This window comes from Nyctereutes procyonoides, unplaced genomic scaffold (genome assembly GCF_905146905.1).
Source record: "Nyctereutes procyonoides isolate TBG_1078 unplaced genomic scaffold, NYPRO_anot_genome, whole genome shotgun sequence".
NCBI classification, from domain to species: domain Eukaryota; kingdom Metazoa; phylum Chordata; class Mammalia; order Carnivora; family Canidae; genus Nyctereutes; species Nyctereutes procyonoides.
This window is the reverse complement of record NW_026575041.1, coordinates 11,876,987-11,902,889: the sequence shown is the minus strand read 5'-3', so window position 1 is coordinate 11,902,889 and position 25,903 is coordinate 11,876,987. Positions and strand designations below refer to the sequence as shown.

Here is a 25,903-nt window from a genome sequence, read left to right as displayed (position 1 = left end):
GTCTGGGCTGGAGATGTTATCTTGTTAGAAACAATGAAAATAATTGAGACAAAGTGAGCATCAACCCCAAGGGCCTTGATAGAGGACCAATTACCTTTTCAATATCAGAAGAAAAAGTGAAGCTTTAAAAGGCAACATTATGCATGCAGTGCCTTCGGTGACACTGAACACCACACATTGTTACTTCTTTTGTTCTACTCTGTTGTAGAGAATCCCCATGACATTATGTGCTAATACACGAACTGCCTTTTAGGGGAGCAGCATTCTCAGAAGCTAGGCAGCCTTGTGACCCCAAGTGCCTGAAAGTAATAATCAAGATAAAAGAGAGTGGGGTGCTGGCATGGCTCAATTGGTTAAGCATCCAGCTCTTGAATTCAGTTTGGGTCGTGATCTCCAGATAGTGAGATCAAGCTCCACACTGGGAGTGGAGACCGCTTAAGATTCTTACTCTCCCTCCTCCTCTCCTCCTCCTACCCTAAAAAAGAAAAGTAAAACACAGAGTAAAATGATGGTTACCAAGAGATGGTGGGGGTGGATAGGATAAGAATGATTGTATTTAAGGGTGCAAACTTATAATGAGTAGTAAGTAAGTGGTAGAGATCTAAAGCTCAGGATAATGACTAGAGACAATAACATTATACTATAATTATGTAATGTGATAAATATCACTACATCAGCAATCATATTACAATATATAAATGTATCAAAGTAACACTATATACCTAGGACTTCTACACAATGTCACATGCCAATTTCTTAAAATATAAATATACATATACAAAATTAAATAATATATTAAAAATTTTATATATATATATATATACATATATATATATATATATATATATATAGTTGGCTGCTTTTTGGTAAACTCACAGTGTGTCCCATGCACTGAGCTAGGTGTTTTATGTTCCTCTCAGGCTGACATTACTAATCCCACTTTATTGAGGAGAATGCAGAGGCTCAGGGAAGTTAAGAAACCATAGACCACACAGGGTAAAATTTAGAAGAGCCAGAGTCAAACCTAGCTCTGTTTCTTTCTACTCACCACACTGTTTCGTAATAGTTTACCTCTGCATATAATTTTACAGCTTAACAACTTTGTTGGTATGTAGAGAAGGCGTTTTAATATCATTAAGTTAAGCTACATTTTAGAAAAGTAAGTGTAATGCACATAGGCATCTACTCAATGGTGGAAGTCCTCCCTTAAAATTAGAGAGATAAATGAACCCTTACAAATCATCTAGACCAATTCATTCCCCTGGTCTCTCTGTTATACTTTAAGTTCTGATAACACCTCCACCAAATGGCTAACAGTTTTCTGCTTAATGCTCAGTGTAAGAGAGGTCAGCCTCTTTAATCCTTCTCATTAAAATGTCCAGTTTACCTGTTACACCACATAGTTCACAACCTGGTCCTATATTCTTTTATCCTCTAATTACTTTGAGGCTCCCCAGAATTCTGCCCTTAAGGCCTGTTAGCCCAGACCTAGAATTCAATCCTTTTCTGCTTGCTTCTCCAAATCCTTGGCCTCAAAGCAGTACATTATGTATAAAGAGGAACATGAGGCACCCTTGTAAGGTTAAAAAACGAAAACAAAACCTTTTCCTCCAAATTATGCCAAGCAGTATGCCAGATGCTTAGACACTCAAGCATTTGGCATCCCAGCTGCCATTCATTTATGTAGTTTGGTTCTATTTCCTGCATAGGGCTGGATGCTACCTTTAGAGCACCGAGGGAAGGCCACAGCAGGATGAGCATTGGAAAATCTGAGCAATTTACAGACTCATCCATATCATTCCATGTGACAGATTAATGGTCAAAAGCATACAAATATATAATTCAAATTCTTCCTATGATGATTTTAGACTCTTCCTTTTAATTCTAGCTCAGGAAGAGAGAATAAAAAATACCAGTTCCCTTTTTCGTCCCCTCACAGCTTTGTTTCTTTCTTATGACAGTATTTCACTCATGCATTCTTGCATCTGGGAAAGCAATATAGAAACAATGATAAATGAGATTTAGGCCTGATCCTCTGAGAGTTAATAGAGAAGGAAGGAGGCCTGTGCCCCAAATATGACAGTATAATGAGGTGAGGGCCCTGCCTGATTTGGCCTTTGGGCTTTGAAAGCAGTCCTTTTGACGGAGACTGGAAACTCAATAGAGTGTGAGTCACTCTTACTGTTACCTCTAAGAGAAGGAAGTCCTATCCATTTGACCGGTCTTCAGGCACCACACAGATGAGTATTCACAATGGCTGTCATGTCATCACTGCATCAAACATTTACCATCTCTGGTACAGAGCTAGGACTAGGGTGAGGCAAGGGAAGTACCATGTCAGGCACAAAATTTAATTGGGCACTAAAAAACTGTAATTAAGATAGTATTTTAATGCAACATTTTAGAAAACAAAATTAATGTGAAAGAATCCATAATAAATAAAAGACAAGATGAGTTAGGTATTGGTCTCAGGTACAGTGGAATCACATAGGGATCCAAGGTTTTATCTTTTGCCTTTGAGTGGCATAGGACAGTAAAAACACACAGCCTATTTTATTTTCACTCTTTTGATTGCAAGCAAGAGATCTGACCTAAGCTCCAGTGAAGGAATGCGATGGGAGGTAATAGTTAATTTTCTTTATATATTTAATGTCATATGGGAGCCAGCAGAGAAATCCAATGGCATGAACCCTACTAAGTCCCTTAAAGAGTGAACACAGACTGTTTTCTAGATTCAAGGAACCTCTTGACACTTTAGCATCAAAATTCAGGAAGCTTCACTGTGGTTCACTGTAATTAGTGGACACAGCTACAGCTATCCTCTACATGTCTGCATCTTTCACTCATGCTACCAGCTGATAATTTCTTTTTCTGCTGTTTTATTAACATTCAGTAGCAAAATCCAATTGGCCTAAGCTTCTTTTTTTTTTTTGCTCTCCCCAGCCCTACCCTACAGGTCATGGTTGTAGAATCAGATTCCCAATCTTAGTCTAAGCACATTTGGCTGAGTAGGGGACTGAACTGGGTTGCAGTCAGTGGGACAAAGGGGAAGAAGCAGTTGCAGACAGGGTCATTTTCCTTAGGAGAGGGTTTGATGAAGCACCTCCCTCTGCACTATCATTGTGGATTAGCAATTGAAAATGCCAAGGAAGCTGAACAAATAGCAAGTGCTAATGGAGTTCAGAGAAGAGAGGTCACCAAGGGCCAGGGTGTGCTAATTATATGCTATAAGAGCCTGCAATTATAAACCCATAGATATGCAAATAAATGCTGATGGATGAACACTAGAGACTACTAAGTCATTTATCTATGGCCCCTGATAAGTGGACAGCAAAACAAATGATTTGTTTATAAATTCACTAATCTCTCTAACTACTTTTCCCCCTTTCTGGGGGCATCTACAGAAAGAAGAGAGACAGGAGGTACCTCAGATTGGATTTCCATATTCATTACCTCCTAACCTAAGCGACTCCGGAGGTTTATAATAGGATAAACAGGCTCTTTCATTTTGACTGGCTGATTCACACTGCCTAAAGTCATTTCCTCATGGCACTTCCTTACTGAATAAATGTGAACTGATGGTGGCATCTGTTCCTGCCACCCAGATCCCAATGACAGCTCATAAATTGGCATTTCTTGTCTGTCTGGTGGAGAGGTCATGGAGAATATCACTGCAGAGAAATACTAAGAATGCTGACTCTTGGCATTACTACTTCTGGAACTCAGGCCTGAGAATGCTTTGTGCCCTGAGCCTGAGGGATGACCCTTACAGGAACTGTGGGCAGGTGTTGCGACAGCCAGGCTTGCAGATGCGCAAAACCTGTCCCTTGAGAGTGGGTGAACCATGCACAGCAAGTACTTAAAGCCAATAGTTTCTGACACCATCGGGGTTTCTGTCTTGCCAGATAACCTATGAGAATTAATGATGGCCGAAATTTTCAAATGGAGCTAGAAGATTCAGAATAACTTAAGGCTTCCTTGCAAGAGCCAGAAATATTTTTCATTTTCCTCAATGGAGAATAATTTGTTAAAAATCCATGTATTCAAAGAAACAGTTCTCAAGTACCTACTATATGCCATTTCCTATGCTCAAACTGTAGCTTGTTGTAGTACTTACTGGATATTGTACTGTGGCCTATATTGTACGTAATACACAATGGAATTCTAGGACCATAATGAATCTAGCAGGCAGAAATCTTCAAACATCAACTCCATTTTTATGCCACTTGAAAGGACATTCTCACTGATATTTTTAATTTAGTTGTTTGGTTGCAAGAGAACATGGTGAATATTGCAAGAAAGCTCTGTCAAGTTTGTCGAGTGTTTTGTTATGTTTTGGTAATTTCAGCTATCCATCTTCTGAGATAGCAAATATTCTCACAATTAAGCTAGATTTGAAATGTCTACTCAATAGTCAGTAACTGTACAAAATAACTGGTAAATAAATAAAGGATGAAAGACTAACAGTAGGTATAAATGGGCCTGAGTATCAATAGCTGTATCTCTGCTTTGATTAGACTTTGAATCATGAATCCTTAAGCCTAGGCAAAGAATCAATCCACCATGAAAACATTCTGAATGTGACTGTAGGCAAAGATATAAGGTCCCTCTTCTAAAATTCAAGTTATCTAAGCCTGTCCTCAACACCAAATCTACTAAAATAAGTGAGTTATGAAATAATATTATGTCCATAAGATGATTCCAAAAGGATATAGGTAAAGATCTTAAGAGTTCAACACTGGACAATGTGTAGGGCCTAATTTTTATTGTCTTGAATTTATTGTAGTGTTCAGAGAGTGTTTTCCTCTTCATTTAGTTGAGTACAATCCAAGTAGGATTTTTTTTTTCTTAATATAAATATTATCCAGGTTTCATTCTGATCATTTGTTTCAAAATATACTTTTACAGAGGTAAAAACACTAGGAGGAAATTGGTAACATCATTTTCTTGGTCTGTCAAGTCAACAGCAGACAGAAAATTAAATCAGCCCTCCTAGGCAGAAAGCACAATGTTAACTGAAATGACATCATCATGAGAATATTTTATGACCTAAAAGAAGTCATCAATTCCCTTATTCTTATGCCCTGTGCTGGCAGTTTAAATTGGTTACCATTTTATATATATAATATTTTTTAATAAAGATGCAGTGAGTTCTCTAAATAGTCACAGTCTCTAAACAAAGCCAGAAAATAGCATTCTTTTTTTTTTCTGTGTATACAAAAGGTGTCAGAAGGACCTCTAAAATAATTAAATGTATTAGCCCCTTTTGGTAGGCCCTATCTATAGTTCTTTCTTTCTTTCTTTCTTTCTTTCTTTCTTTCTTTCTTTCTTTCTTTCTTTCTTTTAAGATTTTATTTATTTATTTGAGAGAGCGAGTGCATAGGCAGAGGGAGAGGGAGAAGCAGGCTCCCAGGACCTCAGGATTATGACCTGAGCCGAATGAAGGCAGACGCTTAACTGCCTGAGCCTCCTAGGCACCTCTATAGTTTTTTCTTTGTATTAGAATATCAGTCTTACATTTTGCAGGAGTATATCCGTTAAGACTTATAATAAGTCTCATTTATAACAACAAAAAATGACCTAGCATAAGCATATTTTATCTCAAAAGAAATCCAGAGGTAGGAAGTCCAGAAGTGACATAGTATCACTCCTTATCATCAGTAACAGTAACCATTATGCTCCACTATCTATATTGTTTATTTTTATTCTCAAGGTTGCTTCAGGTCCAAGGTGACCACTGAAGCTCCAGCCATTATCTCCAGGTTCCAGGTAAGCAAAGGGAGGAAATGGGAAGGAGCAAAATCACAGGGGTTCTAGGTAAGTCAGATCCCTTTTAGGAGGCTATCAGAGGAGTCCCATAAAGTCCTTCTGCTCCAATTACATTGGACTGAATATTTTCACTAGGTCACATCTACCTTCACGGGAGACTGAGACATAAAGTTTAACTACAGAAAAAGTGACTAGTGGAAAATTGGCTTTCTCTTAATAAGGGAGTAATGACGTTTGGGAGGCAATCCAGCCATCTCTGCTAAGGCAGCTAAATCATAAGCAGAAAATGTAGAAAATATTATCAGGTCTTCTTATGATAACCTATGCAGAAAAATTCCCATAGAGCTCATACATTCCTCCTCATATCTTATTTAATTGATAGTTATGTATCTCATTAATACAAAGCCCGATCCAAGATGAATTTTTGTTTGGATAACCACATTTTCAGTTCAGACAAAACTGATCTCCCAAACCACTTTTCTTTATCAGACCAGCATCATGGGTCTTTCTGTCTCCAAAACCATAGGAAATACACATAAATCTTCATAAAGCTCAGTATATCAACAATTCAAAAACAGACTCCCCCAAAAATCAAAACAGCATTAAATCTGTTTTAAAAGATATATTTTAGTGTATAACTGAAACCATCTTTCCTTTTACATCACACAGTGTGAATTACTTATAAAAACTGATAAAAACATTTCTTTTTTTTATAAAAACATTTCTTTCTTTTCCTTTGATAAAAACATTTCTTAAAAATGATCTTACAGCTGCCTTTTTTAAGGGCTGGTGTTTGTCATTATGAATTGTGTATACTCTATATAATTGATAAACAGAAATTGACAAACTCACTAGGTTTTTCTGAAAATGGAGCACTTGTCTGAACAAGAATATATGCTAGCTTCCATAAAATGAGAAAAAAAATTGGCTCTTTCATTGAAGAACCTTTAAAATTATTCTTGTAGATGTTATTTTATTAGCCACTGAGATAGAGCAAGCCAACTCCATTATAAAACACCTCATTTTACCACTGAGAGTTATTTGGATGACAAAATAAGTCTTTGGACTGTCCGTTCCTCAGCCCCTCTACTGTGTTGTAGAAAACAAATGAAATCAAGTCATCTCTTGCTATGTTAAGGAAGGCTTCGTGTTAGGGAAGAAACTAATTATCTAGATAGTGTTAAGCCATGACTGGCCCACAGTAATACTATAAATTAGGTAAAGTTTATTTTCACTGCTTTGCTTATCCTCTCTTCTCCTCTGCTCTGTTCAAGAAGCATTGACTGAGCAACTATAAGACATTAGGGACCACTTTGGGAGTTACAGAAACATGGACTGTGCCTTCACTGAGTTCACCATGGATACTTCTACTTTTGCTTAGGGATATGGCCACCACTTACTTCCCCTGATGTCTCATCGACCCAAGGGGTGCTCTCTCCCTCATCTGGGTCTGGTCTTGTGTCCACAGGCCTGTTTCCTGACCTGCTCCTTATCTTCCCACACAGACTATAGGAACTTCCAATTCCATTTGGATTTGGATCTTTTAATTCTTACCTTAAATGGAAGATATGGTAGCAATTTCAGACTGTATGTTAAAATAGTGTGGTACAGAGTTGTGAGATGTTTGGTTTTTGTTTTTTTTAATAACCAAGGACTTTGCAGTACATGCATGTTTGGCAAAGGTTATAGCTGAAATTTATCCGATCTCACTATGCACATTTGTAACAACTAAAAGATGCTGCTATTTTAGATAATGTTTTAGTATCTCCAGATTTATTCATTTAGAAGAAATTTTACTAAAGTGATTATCCTTCAAGTAGAAAACTCTCTGAAACTAATTGTTGGTAGGGCAATTTGTAAGTAAATATATAGAGGAGTCACTGAGATCATATAAGCAGTTAGACTTCTAGTTAAGGCCAACCCCGCCCCCTCAAATTACTACATAAATATGTGAAGTTTTATCAATTTATTCATTCATATATGAATATAAAATATTTATGGAATGTGGACTGACTCTAAGTGGTTAACAAAATAAATGTAGTTTCTGTCCTCCTAAAATTTACAGGGTAGTGGGAGTGATAATTATAAATTAAGCAAAACAAACAAGATTATTTCATGCTCAGAAAAAATATTGAAGTATGGACAGGGTGCTGTGACAAATAACAAGATGTCTTGGCCAGTGGAGTCAGGAAGGTCTCTATAAAGTTTACATTAAAGAAGAAACTAAAGATGAAAATGGCGCCATGTCAGAGGAGCCCAAATTTTGGCACTTCAGACTTCATTATCCAGAAAGGTATGGCATTTGTAAATTGACTGTGACTCCATTGAGGTATCTGGCATCAGGATTTTCATCATGCCCAATTTCATCCAAAGTTCTAATTTCTAACCAAAGATACTGTTTCTTACAAAGACTTTTTCTCCAAGTCTAACAGCCTAAGGCATTGATTGGGGTGTTTGCTTTTGCATATGGTGAAATGCTGCTAGTAGCACAGTTGTTGGGTTTGTATGCTAACCGTGCGTCTCTCTCTTCCTCTTGTGTCACCAGGCCTCCGGAACCTGTTTACAGCACTGTGAACAAACTGTGTGATAAGCCTGCTTCTCCCAGGCACTATTCCCCTGTTGAGTGTGACAAAAGCTTCCTTCTCTCAGCTCCCTACCCCCACTACCACCTAGGCCTGCTCCCTGACTCTGAGATGACCAGGTACTGCATGCGCTTCCTCACTTCATCTTCTCGAATTGCATGTGCTTCAACAAGGTTGAATGGGTAGAGGCCAGCTCTGCTCATTTCTCTTGAACTTGACATCTTCCTCAGTGGAGAGATGTTCTGCTCGTTTAGTGCAATGGGAGAAATTAAGAACATTGCCCTTTTTTTTGCCTAGTGTGATCACAGAGCACTCAAACATGATCACATGTTTTTCCAAATGTTCTTGGTTCCCATGCATTTTTAATAGGGTATTAATTATATTTTTCCAGAAGAATTAATTTCGGAATTTAATTAGCACTATTTCCCTCATATAGAAGGATGAAAGCATGTACTCAATACATTTTTGAATAATATTTAATAAGCACTTATTATGCTCCAGGCATAGCATAGCCTAAGAATTCAGTACTATTATTGCCATTTAATATTTTAATGAAAATATTAAATTAACACTATACTTAGTTCACTCATTTAGATATTAAACAGTTTGCCCCAAACTACAGAATTATCTGGTTCTATCTAATCACAAAGAATTTTAACCTTATGGTTATCACGGTAGGTGTTTACCATGTTCTCTTGACTTAGTTACTCCCATTTTATATTAAAAAACAAGGGTTCAAAGAAGTTAAGGCATTGTCCTTGGTATGATACTGCCAATAAATGCTGATTTCAGATTTGGCTTAGAATGTTTTGAGTTTTTCCACGACTTTGTAAACAAATCATTCTAAGTCTGAAGGCTGGATATAATTCTAAAGTATATGTATGCTAAATAACAAAACCTCATCTTCACACAATAGCAAAAGTCACAGAGAGAGGAGAGTAATAAATGAGAATCTAGTGTTCCTTAAGGTAGTTACAGTTAACTAAATCAGGAGATCTCAGTCATGATGTTCCTCCATATAATGAAGTGCTTATCTAGTTATGTTTTCGGATAGAATACCATCATATATGTTTATAATACTGATAAGATTGAGGAAATACAGATTTTAGAATGATTTGAAGTGTAAATGGATATATCAAGAGGGTCTCCTTAGAACATCATCTCTGTTTTTCTTTTATATTTCCAAAGGAAAAGCTAAAAGTCAATTATTGGCCTTTCTAGAGGAGTTAAATAACAAATTTTAATTATACATAATATTTCTAGAAATACATGAGAAAATGAATTTTTGGCCATGTAATCAGCTGGGGCATTTTCACTAATTTGCAACAATTAAAGCCTAATATCATTTTAGAATGCTTTATAAACATTCATTAAATCTTTGTATATTTTTAACAAATCATGAAACTACCTCTTGATACAACAATTTTGAAGCTAAGAAGGCAAAGTTAACATAACCAGAGGGAAGCAGAAGGTGCGCAAACCTATAATAATGACTTCCTGGTATTTAGGCATCTATAATCAGCTGTGCAAAGTCAACTAACACTTAGCTTTCCTCTGTGCCAGGCATTTTGTTAAGTTCTTCTTACGAATTATATCTTGTAACCCTGATAAATCACCTTATGAGGTAGATGTTATCAATATCTTCATTTTACAAGTAAGAAAACTGAGGGTTAGAAGTTACCTGGCATGCCCGCGATCATCCGCTAATAAGTGGCAAGGCTGGGATTCAAACCCAGGGGACCATGGCACCTGCATCAGCACAGGCATGATGGCAGAGACGTCTTCGCTTGCTGGAAAAATTCTCCACCCATTTCATTTTTTCTCTCCTTTCTCTATTTTTATACTGCCTTCTCTTCTCCCTTCTGGCTCAATGTTGATAACCCGTGCTCTCTATTTGATGAACCTAAAAGTCACATTCCTTGCATCCTCCTGGAGATTTTGATGCCTCCTCTCTTAAAACTCACCAACAACCATATGGTGGACTCTATCTCTTGTGTGGATCTACCAGAAACAATTCTATTTCCGTTTACTTTCTGTAATTTGTATTATAAAGACCATGGTTTGTTTGTTTTTCCCAAAGTAAAATATATATATATATATTTTATATATATATATATATATAGTATCATGTTATATATATATATAGTATCATGTTGAATACGTGTGTTTCTGATGACATGCCTTCAGCAGTCCTGATATGCCCCAGTCTCCACCCCTCACCCTCCATCACCCCATTGGGAATTCTGTTTTCTAGCCTAATTCTGTCCCTTTCTTTTTCCCCCTCTTTCTTTTTTGTTTCATATCTTATCCTTAGTTTCAAAAAAGTCACACACACACACACACACACACACACACCCATTTTAGTGGCATTGTCACCAATACGCTGATACTAAAATTCTTGATTTCATCCCAATTTTCTCCCCTTCCACATTTTCCCAACCCAGTAAATGGCACATTCATCTACCTCATTGCTCAAGGCACAACTTGAGAACCATACCTAATACCTGTTCTCCCTCATATCCAGCATTCCATCTGTCTTCAAGTCCTATTGATTCTACCTCCAAAATGTCTATTCATTCTCCTCTATTTCTATTTCTAGCACTTGAACCCAAGCCTCCATTATCTCCCACCAACAATAGCCTCCTAACTGGTCTCACCACTTCTGTTGTTGTCCTGATTTATTCTCAGTACAGCTAAGGTGATCTGTTAAAAAAATACAGATCACGTCTCTTTCTTTTTTTTTTTTTTTGCATTAGTATAAAATGCAAAGTTACTAATACAGCATCCAAGCTATGCATGACCTAGGCCTCTGCTTGCCTCTTAAGCACCTCATTTCACTTCTCCCTTTGCTGATCACATGATTCACATTCACAAAATCCACTAAATCTCTTCCTATTTCAAGCACTTCACACATGCTCTTTCCCCAAACTGAAAAGCTCTTTACTACACTTTGCCTGGTTAACTTCTGGTCATCTTAGATTGAAGCTTAAATTGTACTCCCTCAGAAAATCTCCCTGAAAGAAAATCTGGTCCCCTATTACATTGTCTCTTTTTTTTCTCATAAGACTCAAGCAATTTATAATTATACATTTATTTATATGATTTTAAATCCAAACTCCTGTCTCACACTCAATGCAAAGTTCACTAGGTGGAATTATGTCTGTTCTTTGCACTGCTAAACCCCTAACACTTAGCATCATGTCTGGCACAGCAGCAGCTGAAAACCTTTGAGTGATTAAATAAACAAGGAAATAAGATCTGCAGACAAGCAGACAGATTCCTGTTTCAGGAACACATCATGGCTGAAAGCTGTCCTTTACTCAGGTCTTAAGGGTACATAAAACAACCCCATGAATGAATGAATTTGTGCGTTGAAACAACAGCAGACTAGAGCTCACTTTGTGTGCTGCACTTTCACCTTAAATTACCTCAATGGTCAGTACATTCATTAGGTAACTGTCCATTCTTCATGAAAACTGAGTATTCAGAGATTATTTACTTCCTCTGCAATGGAAAATATCACTCTGAGCAGATATTTTTTGAAATGCAGCCAATAATTCAAGGGAAAAGTTCAAGGGTTCTTGTTCCATTTTTGACATCATCACTTGCTTTTTTCCACTGTGACCTTAAATAATCTGTAAAACCTCAGAGGTACATGAAAACTTAGATGGACAAGCCCTTATTCAACTCTATAATGATAAGATACTCAAGCCACCGTCTTCATGAGTGTATATCTTACTTACTGAGGATCTTCTGCCCCAAAAAGGATATTATAAGAATATATCTTTCAGTTCATTCAACCAAGATTTATCAAGCACTGACAAAGTGCAAGGTACCATACTAGGAAAACTTTTTACCAAAGTGTAAATGGAAAAAGACAACCAAAAGTGTTGAAAAAGATGCCTCACCTTTAAGGTGCAATATGTTTTGTTTTTTTAATTTACTTATTTACTATTTATTTATTTTAGGGCACTTGAGAATTTCCCACACACTATTTCAGAAGCACACATGTACTGGTATGACAGTTACGTCTTAGATTAGAATATGAGCTAGCTCTGTGAAAGTTAGCATGTGAAACCACCTTAACATGTACCAGTTTATTCCCTAATTGGCATTCAGAAGAATGGATGCCACTCAGCAGAAGCAAGGAGAGCCAATCATCTCTGTTCTGTGCATTTCAATCAGAATATCCAAATTTTCAGCACTTTGATTTGATAGCAAACACCAGGAGTAGATTAATTGTATACACAATTACTTCTGTAACATTATCTAGAATAAAACAGAGTTGAAAGTTTTTCTTAGGAAAGCTCTTTAAATTACTTGACAGTGTCAGCTCCTAAGGCTGCAGATTATATTTAGAGTAATTGACTTTTCAGAACTTACGAAAGCAAGAAATGGGCAGAGCCTGGAATCAAACTAAAATTTGGAGCTCTATGAAACACAAATGGGATTGCTGTAGGGCTTCTTCTTATCCAGTACATCTTTCTCTTAAAAAAAAAAAAGAAAGAGAAAGAAAGAAAGAAAGAAAGAAAGAAAGAAAGAAAGAAAGAAAGAAAGAAAGAAAGAAAGAAAGAAAGATGTTTTTTGATATTGTAATTGGTTTTTCTACTTTGGGAGAATGGTAAGTTATTCAGCTTTTGATATTCCTATGGCAAGAAAAACAATATTTTTCCTGTTTCCTCAACACGTATACCACATTTTCATTTGTCATTTTATATAGGTGGTCCTAATTATTGTTATTTTGTAGTTGATAAACAGAGACAGATGAAGACTATAAAGTATGATGGCAGATTTGGGGTAGGAAATGGATTCTGAGACATTAGATAATCATAAAACATCTTTACTCATTGAAGAGTATATATTCATGGGAATTCTATTAGGTTCCAGGCATTATCCAGGATTCTGGGGATTCAAAGGTGAACAGGATACCGTCCATCCTTTTCCTTAAACCGTTCAAAGACATGTAAATGAAGAAGTCATTACTGTGCATTTGATGTATATATGCTAAAGGCTCTTCATTTCTCCAATGTACCTAATTTCAAGGTAACCAAAATCAGACTACCATAAAAGGTAGCAGTAGAAACAAGCATGATCTTAGACTGTCCCTTCTGCAGAAGGTGAGCATATACACAGGAATGTTCTCCACTCACACCTTGTTTCATCAGTTTCTAATATTTGTAAGATGTTATTTATAGGAGACTTATCATTACCTTCTCACAGGTCCATTTGCTAGTCTAGCTTCTAACTATTCCCTACAGAGCTTAGAATTCATGTATAATTCACTCCCTTTGTAGAAGTCATAAAGTTGGCAGCCTCAATCCATTCCCAGCCTTGGAACATAGAGCAAGATCTTTATCTCACAAGACCTCAGCCATATGTTATGGTGGCCTATCTTTGGCAAGCTCCCTCTCCTTGCAAAATAATAGAAAATTTATGTGGGGCTTTAATGTTTTAACTGTCTCAAAGTCTGTAAATCCAAAATCAGATACAACTTCTAGACATAATAATGCCATAAGAGAACTAGATGTGAGTCTCTAAAGGTAAGCAGGACAGGAATCATTTAACTCTGCCTCTGTTTTTCTTAAAGTTTTCAGAAAGAGGGATCCCTGGGTGGCGCAGCGGTTTGGCGCCTGCCTTTGGCCCAGGGCGCGATCCTGGAGACCCGGGATCGAATCCCACGTCGGGCTCCCGGTGCATGGAGCCTGCTTCTCCCTCTGCCTGTGTCTCTGCCTCTCTCTCTCTCATTCTGTGTGACTATCATAAATAAATAAAAAAATTAAAAAAAATTTAAAAAAAAATAGTTTAAAAAAAAAGTTTTCAGAAAGACATTGAGCTCATCAGTGAGGGAAGAAATGAATTTGAAGTTAAAGAAGTATAGCTCAGAGTTAAGCCCCACAGTATAAAAGCATAGTAGGCTCTGGGACTCAAGGCATTTCTATGTGGGTTATTGGGTGGGTGGTGAAGTTGGAATTACAGGCTGCTACACATCATAGAGGACCTTACTTGCCAAGCTGAAGATTTTGGACTTTATCCTGCAAGCAGTAAGGAGTTGTTGAAGAGGTTTCAAGCTGAGTGAAGACATAATTTGATTTGTGTTTTTAGAAAGATCACTCAGTCAACTGTGTAGAAAGAGTTTGAAGGCAGGGAGACTAGTTAGCATATCCACTCCAGTTGAAATCATGAAGAACCGAACTGAAGCTGTAGAGATAGACATAGTGAATTCAGAATTATTTATCACATGAAATGTGTGGTACTTAGTGATTCTTTCAAGGGCATGAATTTTCTGGCTTGGGTTATGTGTTAGCTGAGTACATCATCTCTTCTCAGACAGTGAGCACTCTTGTCCACAATAAATGTATTATTTTTCACAATAAATGTATTGAAACATAAAACTCTCTAGGTAGAAACTCAGTGGAAGGAAAAGAAGGCAAAATGTACTAGAAGTTCTCTTCTTTGAGTTGGTGGCAACCTGATATCACTGAGCTGGGGTTATGTCCAGACTGTCTAGGGCTGAGGCCTTCCCTTCCCCATACTAAACACTTAGATTTAGCTAACCCCTTCATCTTTCTCAGAGCCTCAATTCACTCATCAGAAAAGAGGGGAAATCATCCTGTCTGTGCTATTCTCTTCATAGGATTATTGTTAGGATCAAGGGAAATGGAGCAAATGAATTTTTATCTGGGCACTATCCACATTAGTCATTATTAATTGTTTCAATATGCTCATTCTACTTTAGAGCCTTAAGCTATATATTTATTTTTAGTGCTATCACAAATCAGGTGAAAAATATTTGTCAGTAGAGGTAAACCCCCTGAGACCATAAGAAAGCTGTCGATGCTGATTCTGTCATTCTTAGCAGTCCTTCTTGTCACCGTAGGCAAAGTCACATATATCTCCTTTTATTAATATATAGGCTCCCTGTAAAACATGGCATATTTTTAAAGCAGTATGTGACTTCACAGTTCTATGAGATAATTTTCTTTTTTATCTACTCATGCACCAGTGTTTCTATCCTGCATGTGCCTTTTGAGGAATGTAGACAAAATAACAGCAACTCTCTGGAACACAGATCAGTAGCTGGACACTTCACAAACATACCTTACTGTTTCTGATAATCCCAACAGCCTTGCAAAGTGTGGGTTTTGATCTAGCACATGGAGGGGCCAGGACTTTAATCAGGGCATGCCCACACCCAAGCTTCCGCTCCCATGGTACCTTACTCCCTCTCTTGTGTGCACCCCATGTCTTCTCTCTCAGTCCTCCGCATCACCCATCTATCCTGCCACCAATCTGTGGTGCCACCAATCTGCTCACGCAATTTAATCTGGGAAATAGAACCATTAAAAAAAAGAAAGGAAGAAAGAAAGACACTTAGCAAATCATTGACCTTCTTATGCCCTTAAAAGGCTGATAAAATTTAAAGAATTCTTAATTTCATTTTTAATTAAAACCTGGCGAGGAAACCCTCTGGAGCATGGCTTATAAGGCACAGCCCCTTCCTGGTTTATGCAGCAGCTTCTTCAAAGGCCTTCACTGCCTTTTTGAAGTAGGTGATCACTAAGCCCAATTTGAATTAAGGAAAATAAGGAGAGATTAACTGACTCCCACAAAGTCACAGAGGCTACTCTTGCCACATTACATTTTATATCTTCTTCTTTCCACAAAGTGATAAATATGCAAGGATTCACAGTGAAAAAAACACCCTTTGCTTTGAAATTAAAGCATTCTGTATATGGATTTTTTTTTCAAAGAATTTATTTATTCATGAGAGACACACAGAGAGAGAAAGGCAGAGACACAGGCAGAGGGAGAAGCAGGCTCCATGCAGGGAGCCCAATGTGGAACTTGATCCCGGGACTCTAGGACCACACCTTGGTCTGAAGGCAGGTGCTAAACTACTGGGCCACCCAGGGATCCCCTGGATATTTTTTTTTAAATATCATTTATTCTTGCCCTTCACTCTTTTTCTATTATTAAGGAGGAGATGTTCTTTCATTAAGAATTAAAAAACATTTTTAAAGCCCATTTAAAATTACATTGTGAGTGTAAAAGAGGAAGGAAGGCAAAGAACTCACCCTGTTCCAAAAGCTCTCATTTACCCCTCACGACGCACCCGGTCGGTTGAGAGTAGGAGGCTTGGAAGAGCTGGGAAACAAACCCAGATTGGTCTGATTCCAAAATTCCCATTCTGTGATATTCAAATAACTCTGTAATGAAACAATCTAATTTTCTTTTTATAAAAAAGCCAGATTATTTACTGAGACGTTATGAATATTTTCACTTAGTTTCAGTATGCATTTTTGTGTTTTGAGAGCAATCTTCATATTAACTTTAGTAAGCATTATATTATTGAGTAGCAATAAGAGATTGAAGAATAAGCATAATTTCAAAAGCAGTCTTCTCTGAGGGAAAGTAGCTGTGAGAAAATGCTATGCAAAATCACTATAGCAACAGATTATAGGAACTCAGAAAGAATCAAGACAGTAACATTAAGCCTTCACACCCACAGCAGAGATGTTAGTTGAAACCACTAACATGTAGTGAGTGCTTTTATGTGTGAAGCATTATTCCAAACTTTTATATGTACTCACTCATTTATCTTCATAACAACCTATAAGGGGAAAAAAAACAACCCATGAAGTAGGTGTGATTATTCTAATTTTATAGAAAAATTATGGTACATATTTTAACAAATGGAAACAGTGGGATGAGATAGTTTTAATTAAGCACATCAGGACTTATATATTCAGAATATTAATTTTATTAGACAAGATTTTGTCTGTTTCATTTACTCTTGTTCCCTATGCTGAAAATGATTCCTGGCATGTAGTACTAACAATAATAGTGGTGATGATGATGATGACAAAGAAAACAATCACTCTCATTTATAAAATCTTATTATCCACCAGGATGCACTTTATACAAATTAGCTTATTAATACTCACAGCAATCCTGGAAGGCGTGTGTTACTAATATCCCCGCTTTTGCAAGGGAAGAAGTTTGGTCTAGAGAGATTGAGTGACCTGTCTAAGGTCACACAGTTAAGATTTGAATCCAAGCAAGCTGGCACCAGAATCAGGACTTAGAAAAATGTACTCAATAAATATTTATTGAATGTTGCCCTCAAACATAATATTCCTCGAGTATTAAATTCGCTCTGAGAAAAAAATACACTCATCTAACTATAGTCATATTTCAATAGATTCTGTTTGAGAAAAAAGTAAACTTCATTTAAATACAGTCAAATTTCAATAGATAGGTAACCAGATAGATAGGTGAGTATCTGATTAAGAATGTGGACTGTGGAATCATAGGGTTAGAGTTTGCATCCCGCCTCCTTAACTCCCTGGTTGTACAAACTGGAGCAAACGACAACTACTCAGAGCTTATGTATCCTCATCTATGTAATAACAATAATTGTGGTATCCTTCTCATGGGGTTGCTATAAGGATTTAATGAGATTACACGGAAAGTGCTAAAAGCAATGCCTGAAAAGTATGAAGTGCCCCATTAGTATTATTGTTACAAGTGAATATATGTTAAACACATAGACGTATTATGTGACCCAAAATACATACCTCAGGCTGAAGGGGGAATGAATTCTTAAAAGGCTGTTCTCATTCATGGACTGATGATGAGTCCCATGAATTATAAAGGGAGATGAATTTTAAGATTGGCCGTATGGAAAGAGGGGCTGTGTGAGACTACTTATATTTATATAGCGATCTAAGTATTTTAGAATGCAGAATTTTGTTTTGATTGAGGGATCAAAACTTACCTCTCAGAGCATAGAAAATAAATCTTCCATTTCAACTCTTTAATTCAGTTTCATAGACCTTAAGCTCATATGAAGTTTAAAGGATCTCTTGAACAGGGTTTTTTAAGTCAGCAGGGATGTGTGTTCCAAATTGAATACTAAAACCTAAAATCACTTTCTTCCAGAGAAAATGAATACATTGGAGGGTAAAGAGGAATTTTATGGTTTGCTTTAAAAGGGGAGGATGTACTAAGCCTCTGTAATCAAGCTAGAGCTTTTGTCCAAATTTTAAAGTCTCCCCTTCTTCTGGAAGGACAAAATGTTCCAGGGCCCAAATGTGACATGATAAACAGAGTTCAGATGGGATTTCAGCCCTTGCTTCTTGCCCTGCCCAAGTGTTTTCCCGAACAACCTGACCAACAAAAGGGATTGACTTAGACTAAAGATGAGTATGGGGCTAAGAAATAAGAATCTTAGTTCTCTTTGATATTTCTCTGTCTCTCAAATTCATCCTAATGTTCTGCTTCCTTTCTTATGCCTCTGGCATAATTACAAGGATTTCATCCTGTCCAATCTTTATATGTTCCAGATGAGGAAACTGTCACTCAAACTACAAATATGTATTAAATGCCTATTATATGGTTGGTACCTCTGGGGATAGATAATTCAGACATAGTCACATCCTACTCTCAGGAGGTTTAGGGACCACTGGGCCCAGAGAGTTTCTTTTGTAGATATAACTGACAGCCACTAGTAATGCTTAAAAAAAAAAAAAAAAGAAAGAAAGAAAAAAAAAAGTAGAAAAAGCCTAGAAATTTATTATGAATTGCCTTTTCAAATATATGTGAGTTTTACTTAGCATTGGGCTTTATTTATTTTGAAGCCCTCCTGATTTCTCGTAGATATCAGTTAGAGGTTTGTATTCATAGGTTTTCAGGCATTCAGACCTTTTTCATGTGAAATCTGAAGGTCAAGCGGCAGTCCAGAAAAGACACAGACTTTTCTTGGTTGAAGAGCATTAATATTCACATTAATATTCAGTTTCCAGAGCATCAAACCTTTTTCAGAAGGTGACTTACTTTTTAAAACTCCAAAGTTGGAGACACCTGGGTAGCTCAGTGTTTGAGCGTGATCCCAGGGTTTAGGGATCAAGGCCTGCATCAAGTTCCCCGCAAGGGGCCTGCTTCTCTCTCTGCCTATGTCTCTGCTTCTCTCTGTGTGTCTCTCATGAATAAATAAATAAATAAATAATATCGAAAAAAGAATTGAAAAACTTAAAGTTAAAAAAAAAATTATAGCAGGAGGATGGGGATAGTGACTGTGGGAAATCAGGACCGTGGGGAGGAGGTGAATGCCTTGTCCAATGATGCTTCTGGTGCCTGCTGGCATCTACTTTGTCAGGGCTTCCTTAAACTTCTGGTCAAAGACCCCCTATAAATCACAGCTCCGGGCTCCCTGGGTGGCGCAGCGGTTTGGCGCCTGCCTTTGGCCCAGGGCGCGATCCTGGAGACCGAGGATCGAATCCCACGTTGGGCTCCCGGTGCATGGAGCCTGCTTCTCCTTCTGCCTATGTCTCTGCCTCTCTCTTCTCTCTCTCTCTCTCTCTCTCTCTCTCTCTCTCTCTCTCTCTCTCTCTCCCTCCCTCTCTGTGACTATCATAAATAAATAAAAAAATTAAAAAAAAATCACAGCTCCACATTACTGGTTGTCTTTCCTGAATCCTTATCTAAGCATATAGTGTTTTTTTCTTTTCTCCTTTTCTCTATATTATCTTTTAGTGTATCCCATGCCCCTGACATACCCCCGACGAGGCCTCTCTCTTGGAGTATCAAGGGGTCCCCTCTGTTTCCCTGGGTCAACAAGTGGAAATCTACATATGCTCAAGATGCAGGCTCTTTCTGTCTCCTCATCTGCTCTCTCAAGTTGTTGCAGTTTTCAGACTCTTCCTTTCTTCTTGCTAGGTCCAAAGTCAGCTATAAAAGAACATGGCAAATGATCTTTAATTCTTGTTTATGTACTTCCATCCCATACTGGCCAGGGTAATAATGAACATCAAGAACAGTCCAAGTCGGGATCCCTGGGTAGCTCAGCGGTTTAGCGCCGCCTTCACCCTGGGGCATGATCCTAGAGTTCAGGGATCGAGTCCCACATCAGGCTCCATGGGTGGAGCCTGCTTCTCCCTTCGCCTGTGTCTCTGCCTCTCTCTCTCTCTCTCTCTCTGTGTGTCTCTCATGAATAAATAAATAAAATCTTAAAAAAAAAAAGAACAGTCCAAGTCAATTCACAAATTTTTCTCTGGTAATAAGTCTGTGTAACATGAAAACAAGGTATCTCTCTGTCACCTCATTATGGGTAAGAACCATGTTGTATATTGTCCATGTGACACATGAGCATATAATAGACATTCAGTAGAATGACAAATGGTAGGTATTCCCCTAGAACAGGATTCACTTTTCAAAGGGGGAATTTACATTTAGTGAAAGCTCTTCTCCAGGCTGAGGGCAATGCATGGAAGACTTCACAGTTGAATAAAAATCCTTCTCTCAGGATCATATTTCACCTTTATTCTCTCAGGAGAAGGAGATTCATGTGTTTTTTTCTGAGATTTCTGAGTTAGGCCACAGACACAGATTTTCTTTATCCTACATATTATGCACTAGGTAATGTATACCTTTTGTTAAAGTCTGTTTCATCCGTACTCTACATATGTGAATTCCAGATGCTCTTAAGAAGTCACATCATATGTGGATTCCTCAAACACGTCCCACAGGGGGTGGGTCATTGAAATGTGTACTACTAGACTTTCAGAAACGGGATCAAGGTCCACAGTAAGCAAGCCTCTTAGCAACTCTGATTGACCCTGTGAAAGGTAATAAAACAAAAATCAATTCAACAAACTTAGAAGATGGAAAAGGAATAGATTAAGACTTGCAAAAGGACTTTATTTTCAATACCAGTCACCCTGAAAGTTTGCTTAACATACTAAGTAAATGTCAGTTTTGGCAAGGTGAGGGTAATTACCATTCCCTCCCTCTAATGTTCCTTCTACCAACACTAAAGAAAAAGAAATGAGAAGTAACATATGTTGCAAATAAGCCCAAAGCTAATAGTATATTCTCAGTCTCATCAGTATCATTAAGTCATAGAATGCTTTTTTGGAAAGGGTTAGAGAAGATTGCATCCAAATACTTAAATTTTTTTGAGAAAGTAAGTCCAGAAAAACTGAGAGACTTACCCAAGGTCTCAGAATCATACATGTACTTTGTGGCGGGTATAGGACTTCGATCAAAGACATCAGGAGCCACTGCTTTTTCTTCCATGCCAGGTTGTAATTTTAACACAACCTTCCAGAATGTTTCATGCTCAGAAATATTACATACATAGACCAAGCCTGGAAGGAAATAAAACTACAACCTCAGGATAACAGGTTATCTTAAAGAAAGAAATTTGTTATCTTTTATTTCATACAATTTTAAATTGTTTTCATTGTTTATAACCGGTATGTTTGAGTTTTATTAGTAAAAATTAAAGAATACACTGTTCAGACTCAGCAGTTCCAATGCTAGGTATACACCTAAGAGAAATGAAAACATATGTCCACACAAAACCTGTATACAGTGTTCACAGCAGCATTATTCATAATAACCAGAAGGTGGAAACTGTCCAAATGGATAAATAGCATGTGATATATTCATGTAATATAATAATATTCAACCAGAAAAAGGAATGAAATACTGACATATGCTACAACATGTCTGAACCTCAAAAACATGTCAAATGATAAAAGCCAGTCTCAAAGGACCACATATTATATGATTCCTTTTATGTAAAGTGACCACAGCAGGCGTACCTACAGAATCAGAAGGTAGATTGGTGATTGCCTAGAGCTGGATAGGGAGGTGCAGAAATTGAGAGTGAGAGATATGGGTATGGGATTCCTTTTGGGGGTTATAAAAATGTTTTAAAATTAGATTGTAATGATGGTTCCACTGTAAATCTGTTAGTATACCAAAAGCTGCTGAATGATGCACTCTAAATGGATGAATTTATGGTATGTGAATTATATCTCAATAATGCTGTTAAAATTCCCATTGAACAGTTAAATAATTCACACAGCAACATGAAACTAGGACTATGTCCTTATGACCTCAAGTATTCAGGCAAAAGTAACAAAAAACATGCTTAAAATTTTAAATGATTTTCCTACCCTATGACAGATAACTCCATAAATTATTCAGAGGATTTAGAGGTCTTCAGACTTCTCACATTTTTAGTAGGGCTATAGCTCTCATTTACTAAATACCAAACTTGTTAGTTATTTTGCAAATGTAATCACTAATCCTTACAATAAATCTACAAAAGAGGTATTTTTATCACTTCTTTACTGATGAAACCAATAGCTGACAGGTCTGACGTTTGAATCCAGTTCCATTTGCTTTTACTGTACCACAGCCATCATCCCTTTATATAAAAAGTGATCCTTAAAATTCTCCTTCCCAGCTAGAAGAATTGTCTACACTCTCCCTTCCTTTAATCCATTAACTCTTCTGGGCTCTGCAGCCAAATTTCACCCTAGCCTTCTATTGATATATTATTTTTCAACAAGATTACCAAGATTATTTTCTAAATCCAGTAGAAACTTCTTATCCCTTTCACATTGTATCTTCTGTTCACTCTCTTTATGGCTTGCTTCTTTGAAAAAACTGTAGTAAACTTAGTACTTTACGGTTCTGGCACCAAAGCATTTTCCTAGATTTTTCCTACTGATTCATTTTAAGTTGATCTCTAAGTGTTGTATCAATGTATCTTGAATTCTTGAATAATTCCTTTGCAGTCTTCCCTTATTGCCTCCTCTTTAGAATCCATCTAGAATCAAACTCTCTGTACTTTCTATCACTTTGCCACACTATAGCCCATATGGGGCCTTTGGTGATACACATCTGATTTTGTCCCTGTCCTGACTAATCCTCTCATATGCCTGCCTTTCATGCATATCCATTCCTTTTACAGTTCCTAAAGGAAAACAACAACAACAACCACTGTCTCCCTATCTTCAGGTCCTGACTCATGTTTCTCATTTTTAAACTCCTCCTCTCTAAACAAGTACACATAGCAGTCACCAGGCACCTCAGTGCCAGCTCCCCCTCACAGATCTCTTCACCTGGGGAACTAACAAACCTAGGAAACACATTCTGTGTGGTACCACTGGAAACCTCTCCGTGATGCTCTCATCCTGGGTAGGGGGCCCTCCCCCATCTTTCTAAAGCTATAGAACTCAGCCTACTGTATTATTGTTAGTATTATTTGATTTTTTTTATCCATCTCATTAGCTAGACTGGGCCCCTTGAGCCCAGTTTTAATCATTTCTGTATTTTTGGTGCCCAGCAATATACCTGGCAAGTATTAACCCTTGATTTTAAAAAGGACGATAAAAATTATTTAAGTCATTATTAATTTATGTATCCAATAAATATTTAGAAAGGCCTATATTCAATGAGCCTGTGACAAGCTCTGTGCTGTGCATTGGGAATACAAAGACTGATTAGACATAGCCCCTTACTAAAGGGGCTCAGTCTTATAGAAGGGTTCCTAACAGTCAGGGAAACAATAGAATCTCATACAGTATATGTTATATAGAAGGCATATGTTAAGAGGGTATCAAGAAAGGAGAGTGTTAATTCATTAACATGATTAAAATGGGAGAGAAATTAAGGAATGTACATACCCACATCCACAAATGCACACACTCATGCATGCACATATATTAGTGACACTCGGAAGTCTACAGGATATTAACTAATGGGGTCAGTGATTACATTTAACTTGAAATGAAATAGGTCTTTCTTGAATATACCCATAGGCCTCTCTGCCTTTTTTATTTATTTATCTTAAGATGTTATTTAGTTTAGAGAGATAGTATGCGAGCACTTGTAGTGTGGAGAGGCATATAGAGAGGGACAAGCAAACTGCTCGCTGAGCAGGGAGCCCACAGGGCCTCAATCCAGGACCCTAAGATCATGACCTGAGCTGAAGGCAGATGCTTAACCAACTGAGCCACCCAGGTGCCCCTATGCTTCACTTTTTCCGTTACCTAAATTGCCTTGTTAAGCTACTTCCTAACCATTGATGAAGCCATAGACATATAATAAAACATTTTATTCTACATAATTCCAATACTTCTGAATATTCTCAGAGTTTTCTCAAATTCAAGTGCATATACTGGTGCTGGTTCATGGTCTAATTTCTACTGTCTGGAGCAAAATGCAGGAAAAGGACTTTACATACATCCATATTAGACTGCCTTCCACCCTTCCTTGGGAAGAATCCTTCCTGAAAGTATGATCTTCCTCTAACTCTAGTGTTAAATATACTTTATTTTATGAAACTATGGTGATATTAGATGATAGCTATTGTATTCTTCTCCTTAATTTGAAAAATTAAGAGGTGGATTTGTCTCCAGAATTGTGTATTTAAATTGTTCCTGTTACCATGTGCTCTTGACACAGCTCCCAGTCCCTTTTCAAATCAGCAAGCACTCTTTTGCTGTGTCTTTTTTTTTTTTTTTTTGGTATCCCCATCCACAACCTTTAGTAGACTCTGTATTTAAATATCCAGTTGGTTCCGACTTACAGTTTTGACTGTGGACTCTCTCTAAAAGCCTTCAGATTGAGGCTTGCAACCTACAGGCTTGACATCTTGAATGCCGAAACAAAATAGATGTCAAATATGACCACCCAGCCATAAATTTGATAATTACCATACATAGAAGTCATCATAAGCAGTATTCCTTTAATGTACATTTTGGAGGTTTGTAATCTGTCATTAATAACTTTTCACATCTCTCAGTCTAACAAAGTAAAACATAGTTCAACGACAGTTTTATTTTTTTCTTCCTTTGTTTTTTTTAATTTTTTTTTATTTATGATAGTCACAGAGAGAGAGAGAGGCGCAGAGACATAGACAGTGGAAGAAGCAGGCTCCATGCACCGGGAGCCCGATGTGGGATTCGATCCTGGGTCTCCAGGATCGCGCCCTGGGCCAAAGGCAGGCGCCAAACCACTGCGCCACCCAGGGATCCCTCTTCCTTTGTTTTTAAAGTATAGCTGTGGTGCACATTTGCCTTCATCTGCTATCAGCACCCCTTCCCCAGCAAGTCACATTATATAAATGCAGAATATGATTGCTATTTTTGCTTTTGTGTTTTGTTTGTTTCTGTCTTAATAATTCTTTCAACTACTCTAAGCTGCTTATATGATAACCTTTGGGGTAGAAATGGATAAATTCTCTGTTTAACTTTCAAAACACCAAAATAAGGAAACATTTTATAAATGCACTATCTAAAGAAACTTTTTTGCTTTTCTCTTAGAGACAGGCGTAAAAGTGTCATTTTATTTCCTATGGTTTCTTGCTCTAAACTGATCCTCAGTATTTTAGTTGATTGATTACAAAATACTAGTCTTATGAAGGAATTCTTTTTTGCAGCTTTGATTCTACTAGATATAAAAGTAAAGTGATTTGATAGCTCTCTATCATTAAATATTATGAGGCTAACATGTTGGAAATGCAGTTGGGAATTTCAGTGGCAACAGAGGCCAGCAGTAACACATGGAAAGGATAATTGTGCTGTAGAACCAGCATTCTTAAGTGTCACCCACTAGTACTGTATATGCAGAGTAGCTGGCTTGAAATAGAAGGGAAAAATCCCACACATTTATTAAAAAAAAAAAACCTTAGTTCACAAAAACATACACTCGAAGACAAGATACTGACGAATAGAAAATTGTAGGTTTGGCTT

General features: G+C 37.4%; 1 protein-coding gene across 11 annotated transcripts in view; it reads left to right on the top strand.

Annotated features, from left to right (window-relative positions):
- Positions 1 to 25,903, top strand: part of DLG2 (discs large MAGUK scaffold protein 2) — an 885,772-nt gene that overhangs the window by 439,082 nt on the left and 420,787 nt on the right. For 8 of the 11 annotated variants that reach the window (XM_055320441.1, XM_055320437.1, XM_055320434.1 and 5 more), the window contains exon 9: positions 8,315 to 8,470. The exons of the other annotated variants lie outside the window; for them this stretch is intronic. In XM_055320441.1, the coding sequence (XP_055176416.1) occupies positions 8,315 to 8,470 (156 nt within the window). The remainder of the gene's footprint in view (positions 1 to 8,314; positions 8,471 to 25,903) is intronic. 11 annotated transcript variants of the gene reach the window in all.